At 37.5% G+C, this 8,472-nt stretch overlaps 1 protein-coding gene across 5 annotated transcripts in view; it reads right to left on the bottom strand.

Annotated features, from left to right (window-relative positions):
* Positions 1-214: 214 nt before the first annotated feature.
* Positions 215-8,472, bottom strand: part of LOC140493720 (transcriptional enhancer factor TEF-1) — a 385,077-nt gene continuing 376,819 nt past the window's right edge. For all 5 annotated transcript variants that reach the window (XM_072592496.1, XM_072592498.1, XM_072592495.1 and 2 more), the window contains one exon: positions 215-8,078. In XM_072592496.1, the coding sequence (XP_072448597.1) occupies positions 7,965-8,078 (114 nt within the window). In that variant the 3' untranslated portion in view covers positions 215-7,964. The remainder of the gene's footprint in view (positions 8,079-8,472) is intronic.

The raw sequence follows: 8,472 nt of genomic DNA, 5'->3' as shown, positions 1-8,472 counted from the left end.
GTTCCTCTCTTCTCATTAAAATGTTACTTTACACCTACTATTCTTACTAAGTTGGCCTAAAATGCTCTTGTGAAGTGCCTTGGGATATCTTATTACTTTGAAAGGTGCTACATTGCTGCTGTTAGAAATATATAGGTGTACCCAATCCACATTCAGGTAGGAATCAAACAAAGACAAAGAAAAAAAGGCTGGAGTACTTCTGGACAGTAAGAAGAAAAGTGATAACTTATTTTCCTTTTTATTGTTGATTTATACTGTATGAATACAAATACAAAGTTTCTAGAAAGCTACAAAATGTCTACCACTTTTATTAGGAAGGCATTAAAATGTGTTCATTAAAATGTGTCAAACATTTGCTGTAAAGGGCACACAACTTGTGTTTCAGTGATGATCAAATAATTGCACTTAACTGTCATGGATATTTAGGTTATCACACATCTGTACCAAGAAAGCTAAGATACATCCTTTATACAAAGCACCTTTAAAAAATTCTCTGCACACAAACCCTATAAATTTCATATAACTATCCATAGTAATGATGAGTTTACATTGAAGCCAACATTTTAAATGGTTATAACCAAAAAAAGGTACCAGTACCTGCACATTAACAGCAATACAAACATACAGTACAGCTTGCAAGTTTGACATAATCTCCTTCTTTGATAGCTGGTAAGTTAGTGTCCTTGTAAGCAGCTGCAAAGATCATTGGGACATATTTGCAGGAGGGCAAAATACAGGGTAAGGCAAGTGCTTGACGTAAGTTAGAAGGACAAACATACCTATCCATGTTTAGCACGAAAGTACTTTATATAAAAAAAACGAACCACAGTATGATGATCAAATATAGCAGAGTTCCTTGTACTGAAATTAATCAGTGAAGACACGAGTTTCACCTTGGAATTCAAGGGATGTGTGACGTTTTAATACTAATTCATTTTTGGGTGGCGCAGACATCAAAAAAGAATTTTATCAAATTTACCAGCTGTATGTGTTATTAAAAGTAACCACTGACCATAGTTCAAAACATCAGTTAAAGCCACAATACCATTTCATACACAATACATACAACACACAAAAATAAGCAAACGTTAAATTCAATGAGTTACTTTATAAATGTGAGCAAACACACATGGCAAGAAACAACTGTTTTCAGAAGGAACTTGTTGATAAGGAAAAAAGTGAAAGGCTACTTAGGTTTAAAGGATACTGAACTCCTTTTATTGTCTTAACTCAGGCACATTTTTTTTCTCCCTGGCTAATCTTCACTTGATCATGTCACAGGCCACAACTGCACACAGGCTGCAATGAAACCACTTGCCAATAAGGAGGTAACGGGGCTGCTCTGGAAATTAACAGTTGAGCTGAAATCTGCAAATAAATTTGCAGAATACTTGACCACAAAACAAAATACATAGTTCTAATGACCATCTACCATGCATTTTGATTGCACTGGGTCACAAAGGTTAGCGAAACTCACATAAACCAATTCCTAATGCCTTCATACGAAAATAGCCAATTCTACATTCCATTAGCATTTAAAGAACTAAAGTAATCATTCATCACCTTCCCCCCTCCCTCACAATGTGCTACCTTGTCAGAATAGTATAGTGACTAACAGGGTATGTGCACAAATAAGGCTTGTTTTGCATTCTTCAATCATTGAGATCTCAACTACTTGAGTTACGCACGTGTGCAAGCATCTTTGTGTCAACATGCACAAATATGTCTGAGAGTATGTGTCTTCACGTCTGTGTGCCACTAGTTAAAATTCCTGTGAACAGATATACTTCTAATTTGAAAAGCCTCACTCAATAGATCTGAAACACAAATGTCATTCCAGACATAGAAAAAGGACTGCAGACCTCCAAAATGCATATAGCTAGTGATTAAATAAAACATTGTTCTGGTTCACGAGAAGGAAATAGCAATGAGGCTTTAAAGGTAATCAAAATTCATCCAAAGAACAGGTTCTTAATTTTCAGTTGTTTTTCTTGTACTGCGATCACTTATATTCTGCTGGACAGCTGTTCTAAAGTCATTGTCATAACCACAGTAAGTACTGTAGTGTGTAATATGAAACATGTTGGGAAGATAACTTTGTACATTAGGGGTCTGCATCTATGCACACTCCTCATAGTGCTTCCCTTCTACACTGCAAAGGGCTGCAAAAGCTTCCAATCGCTTACTGTGGTTTATTCCATATCAGCGATGGGTCAGGGTGGGGGTGAGGGTGAGGGGGGTTCTGTATGGTGCTGGGAGACAGCAGTTGCTTTTGAGGTTTTCTCTGTTTTTTTGTCCTCCCATGTCCAATCCAAAAGACTCAACTCAAAACAGTTGAGGCACAGAGAGGTCCATGCAGGATGTTCCACCTTGTACTCAGACACCCAAATGACAAGAAGCTGTTGGACAGAGCATGCAATATTTCATGAATAATCAAGTTTCAGAAACTGGTTCTTCTCATGGAAGCACAGAGTTATGATCTGGAATATGATGACCAAAAGGGCAATGGAAGTTCATTCAGTAACTTCTAAAGGGAACTGGAGAAATATGAGCAAGGGAAGCTCTTTCAAAGAGGTGGCCATGGATTGAATGGCTTCCTATCAGGCACTACAACTCTGTGATTCAGAGAGCAGACTTTCAGAGGCATGGCACATTAACACGTTGAAGGGAATGAGAACTTGGAAACAACAAGATTTTTGGATATGAAACAGAAAGTTCCAAGTCTCTTTATGTAACATTCAAGGATCTGAGAAGTTCTGGCATGGGAAAGGAATATTTTTCAAAACCAAGATCTCCAGCACATACATCCGAAGTGGAACATTAAGGACAGGTTTGAGTTGACACTAGTGAAGATGCAATGAGGATATCAAATGATAGATTCTCCCCAAAGCATTCTCACCAGTAAATCACAAAGTTCCAGATTCAAGTCCCATCCAGCAACATAAGCACAAAAATTATATGCTCAAAGTACATGCAGAGGAGAGTGCCTTGTCACCAAGTCTTCTTTTCTCACAGGATGTGAGAATTGTGACTAGGCTAGCATTTGTTTCCCATCCTTAATTCCCTTTGAGAGAGTGAACTGCTGCCTCCAACCGCTGCAGACGTTCGGAGTAGGTAACACCCATAAGGAGTTTGATCCTGTGACAGTGAAAGAATGGCAACATAGTTCCAAGTCAGGATAAATTAGCTCGGAGGGGAACTTGCAGGTGGTTATGTTCCCACATACCAGGCATATTTCTCGGAGATCAGGATTCCAAAGGTGTTGGAAGAATTTTTTTTTAAAAAGTTGCTGAAGTGCAACTTGCAGATGCCATACAGAGTTGCCATTGTAAGCCAATGGTGGAATGAATGGTTAAGGTGGTGAACAGGGTGTCAGGGATCATAGCTGATCAGCCCTGTATGTTCTGCAGCTACTTGGTTGTTGTTGAAGTTGCAATCGTGCAGAATATTCCACCACTCTCCTGATTTGTTTCTTATTGGAACAATGTTAAAACTGAAGCCCATCCCTCCTTCTCAGATGGACATAAAAGTATTCCGTGGCTCAATTCTGAATTCCAGCAGTGGAATTATCCCCAGACCCCTGACCAATACAGATCACTCAATCAGCATCTCTAAAACAGCTTATCTGGCCTTGGACACATTGCTGTTTGTGGGGAGCTTGTTGACTGCTGCACTTTCTGCATTATAACAGTCACTATATTTTATTACATTTTTGGTTGTCAAGGCCTTTGAGACATTCAGTGGTCATGAAAAGCACTGGGTAAGTGCATTAAAGTTGTTCTTTCTTTCTGCTCAAAGATAGAAAGCACTCACAATATCTGACAAATTGTCAAATAGGATACTCTGAATCAGAATTCCCAGCGTTTCTGAGTACACTTCACGTACTCTGGGAAATTGCACCTATTCAATCAATAATGGACAATAATTTCCATCATTCCATTGAATTAGGGAAAGCTCAGACGCAATGCTATAGGAGGTCTTTAACATGTTTGAGGAGTTCATGATGGTCAACATAGATGTTCAATGTTTCCACTTGTGAAAAGTCCAGTATTACAGGAGTGATAAGAATGAAGAACCCACTACCACATGGAGTTAGTTGAAGCGGATAGCGTTGGGGTATTCAGGAGGAGCTAGATAAACAAATGAAAGACAAAAGAATAGAAGAACATGCTGATAGATTTAGAAGATGATTAATGTGAAGAGGTTTCTGTGAAGCATAAACACATGCACCAATCCATTGGGCTAAAAGTCCTGCCACTGTACTGCAGACTCTATGCATACATTAATAATCATACCATCTTCCAACCGTAAAACCAAGTCATCACACATCCATCAAGATTCAAGTCACTGCTGTGATGGGTGCGATCTGCAGATGAATATTGACAAAGGCCCATGATCAACAGCACATGCGAAGAACACAAACTACTGCTAAGTAAATCTAGAACTGATGGTTCATGGATTAAACAGTCCATTGGTCAGTCAGAAGAGATCCAAAATAATGGTATAAAGTTCAGGAAATTCAGATTCTTACGAGAGAATGGAGAAGCTAGGATTGCTCTCCTTAGAGTGGAGAATGATATAGTGAGATTCAATAGAGGTGCTCAAAATTATGAAGGACCCTGATATATTTATTCCCCAATCTGCTCTAGAATTGAATTACTCATAAGTTCAACAGTGAATTTGGGACAAAACATTTCACCCAGAGTGGTGAGAGAATGTGGACTTTACTACTACAGGAAGTGGTTGAAGAGAATATTACAGGTGTATTGGGCACGTTGGGTAAGTACACGAAGGAGAAAGGAATACCAGGATATGCTGACTGGATGAAACGATGAAAGGTGAAGGAAGCTCGTGTCCGGGAGGAAAACCAACATGAGTTGGTTGTGGCCAAGCGTTTGCATTTGTGCTGTATATTCTATAGAATTTTATGTAAAATAAAATTATATTTAATCTGTAGTTATATCATGTTGGAGGTGAGCACTGTGTATTTCTTAAAAGGATAACTTAATCAGGATCATTTAATCTACAATCCATAGATTTTCCTACCTCCACAACAGGCACTGTATCTATGCAATCTTGATGCTGATACAGTACTGCACAGTTTTATCCAATAATCTTTTCAGGATTTCTCATACAACTGTGAAAATCCATAAAGATTCAAACTTTACAACATACGCTAAAAAAATAAATTACAATAATTTTGTTTTTTTTTTGCTTCCGCTGTACAATTTAACCTCTTTGAAACCATCTTACTTCTCTGAACACACTTCTAAATGTCAACATCAGATTTATTCCATTTCAATTTGCTTGCAATACTCAGCTCAGTAAAAGGCATTAAAGGTGATCACTTATTTATTTCTTATTTGGTTTCTGGTCTGCACACAATTTGTTTTTCATTTGACTGAACAGGTCTTTTCTAGGCTGGAATATCAGAAAACAAAGGCACTTACGTGCTGGAGTGCAGGAAATGTATGAAGATTATTATTTGGTCATTAGTTAGTAAAGGCATGTGACTAAACAGCTGGCTACTCTTGCAATCTGTTCTGTGCTAGTTGGATTCCAAACTCTGAAATAAGATATTTGTTTGACTGAATTAAAAGTGATTGCTCGTCACTGGCATATAGATGGTGTAACAATGTAATGCACTTTAAATAACAACTTTCAAAATACCTTTAAAATGTGTTTGGATCACCAATCACAAGACCAGAACACTGGAAACTACTAAGTGACAAGACATAGCACATAACAGATCTCAAAGCACAAATTCTCCAATTTAAACATGTAGACCGACAGGTGGTCTGTATTTCCCATTGTATGCTATTAAGGCACTGATTAATCTACGCTTTGGCAGCACTGAATTAAAATTATATCAGAAAAAAACGTTACTAATAACGTATTAGAAACTTCCAGCGTAGGAAAGAACTCTCAGCCTCAATAACACCTTATTTGGATTTCACCGATTTCTTACAATGAACCGTGATCACAATTGTGTTTTCCACATACAAGTTTAATTGTGTAAAGACAAAATGCTTTAAAACCATGGCATTTTCTCCTCAAGTCCCCAAAAATGAGCATTTAGTGACTGTGCCACCGCCAAATATTTCAAATTACAGAAGTTCCAAATTAAATTCAAAAGCTTACACGTTAAACTGGTTTGTTTACATGATCGTTACCTTACCTGCCGAGTTAACGTGGAAAATTCACATCTGACATGCAAGTACCAAAGTTCAAACACAAGAAAAACTGAGACAGCCCACAAGAGTATTTCGCACCTCGAAAGGAATCAAGTGCTCAGGACACAGAAGCATTATTAATCCCCTTGAATGCCTGGATGTGATACTGCTCAATTCTTGCTGTTTCTTTTAGCCCACAGAAACACACCACCAAACCAATCGTCAACTCAAGAACACAAATCACACTGGTTCACTTGCAAGTCTCTTAAAGCGAGCAACCTTACAAACACACATTGGGACCATATTTATGAGCACTGAACTAACTCCCTGTGGTTTTTCTAAACATTCACTTCTCCCAGATGGAAAAAATACATTTTCTTTTTTCAAAGTAAATTTCCAAACACTATTACAAAATAGAATTATAGAAACGTACTAACACACTGTGCTGTTTTTTTTTCACTTCACAGTATTCTCATCAAAAATTATATGGTCATTGTTTTATTTTGGTATTAGAAAGCCCCCATTTCATCCTGATCCAGGATCTAAAAGAATGCTCCGCCTATCTGTATACAAATATAAATCCCCTGCAAACTATCACCAGGACTGAGCCAAAACTTATTTGTGGGTTGGAAAGGGCTAGGTGGACAAATTCTTGATTTTTCCTGTGAAAAGTGAACTTTTTTTATTTTTACATAACAGAACTCAGATTTTAATGTTTACACAAATGTTCTCAAAGCAAACAGCTTTAATGTTCAGAAACTTTGTGTGCCTGAACAGTTCCATGTTTACAAACGTTTGGGAAGCTACCCCTAACGAGGCTCTGAAAATAACTTTTTTTTTGCAAATAAAAAATGAAAAACAATTTGCGCACTCTTTGAAGACATTACTGAAGAGTTCTGTCACATCAAGTGGCTGAAACTGACCGAATCAACCAAAGAATAATTGATATACTTCTGTTGCGGGTCTGCCCTCTCTTTCAGTTCTAAAAATGTAGCATCTAACGTCATCTTGAAGATTAATAGGGGGTTTTTACTATAAGTTTTAATTGAATTTTCCATTTAGTTATTGTTGTATGTTACGTACCCCAATTTAAATAACATCTTAAAAGTAAGGATTACGCGTGTTTTTGTTTTTATTTTTAAAAAAAGGAACCTGAAAGCAAATAGATCTGGTGACTGTTAAATGACTGACATTCTTTCACAACATTGCAAAACCTGTTGACCTGAAGCCACGAACTTCATCCTGATGCTATCTCCTGCATATTCACATCTTGATAAATATATACCTGTGAATATACCATCTTTGGAAAAAAAAACCTCTTTAAATAAATTATCTTTACATAGGCAGACAGTCATCCGACAGCTAAATGCATTGTGTCTACAATCATTATGTTCTATTTTTTTGTGTTTTCTGCTGCCACAGGAAATCCTGCACTGACTAGACGACACTCCCACAATTACTAAAAGAAATTTTTTTTCAGACATGACAGTCCAATTTTCGTAATGTAGTATCCAACAAACAGGCATTTTTCTTTAAAAAAATGTATTTTGAAGCACATGTAATTCAATATAAAAAGCTATCACAAGGTACCATAATTCACAGCTGTTGATGTACATATACACACACGCTCACACTCACACACATTAAAAAGGCTACCCACATCAAAACTCAGATGTGTTCTTGGTGTATCAATTGATTTGAGGCACTGCCACATATATTGAGGTTTTAAGTCTATTGAGCTGCAGCCGTGTGTTTCTTTTCTCTCCAGAAAGGGAATGAAACTTCCGAGGACTACTCCTTCATAAGCCTATAGGTGTGATGCTGTGCTCCATGCTCGCTGGTTGAGACCTCAAAAACACATGCCATGCACAGAAGCGTCTCCTGTGTATCCCTGTTTGTTACAACCTACGACAAACAAACAACAAAACCTTAGCATCTTTATTGCATTATAGAAAACAGAACAGCAATTTGTATATGAATGTTAATGTAGTAAAGCACCACAAGGTGCATCGCAGGAGTGTTTTCAGACAAATTTTGACCCTAGTCACAAAAGGAAATGTTAGGACAGGTTCCCAAAACCATGTAAGATTTTCATTCTTCTGTTCAAATCTGTCCATTTCCTAGACACCACCCTTTACCAGTAGTTTTGAGTCATTCAATTGATTTGAAAATAATTAATTAATCAATTAATCCAATTCCGGCCTTAGCTCAATTCCAAATTTTCACTGCTCCACCTTTGATAGTTTTGGCCTCAGCCGTTTCTCTTATTTATTCACAAGATGGGAGCATTGCTTGCTGA

The sequence above is a fragment of the Chiloscyllium punctatum genome, chromosome 22 (assembly GCF_047496795.1).
Source record: "Chiloscyllium punctatum isolate Juve2018m chromosome 22, sChiPun1.3, whole genome shotgun sequence".
Lineage (NCBI taxonomy): Eukaryota > Metazoa > Chordata > Chondrichthyes > Orectolobiformes > Hemiscylliidae > Chiloscyllium > Chiloscyllium punctatum.
Note: the sequence above shows the minus strand (reverse complement) of the source record. Positions and strands in the feature narration are given on the sequence as shown.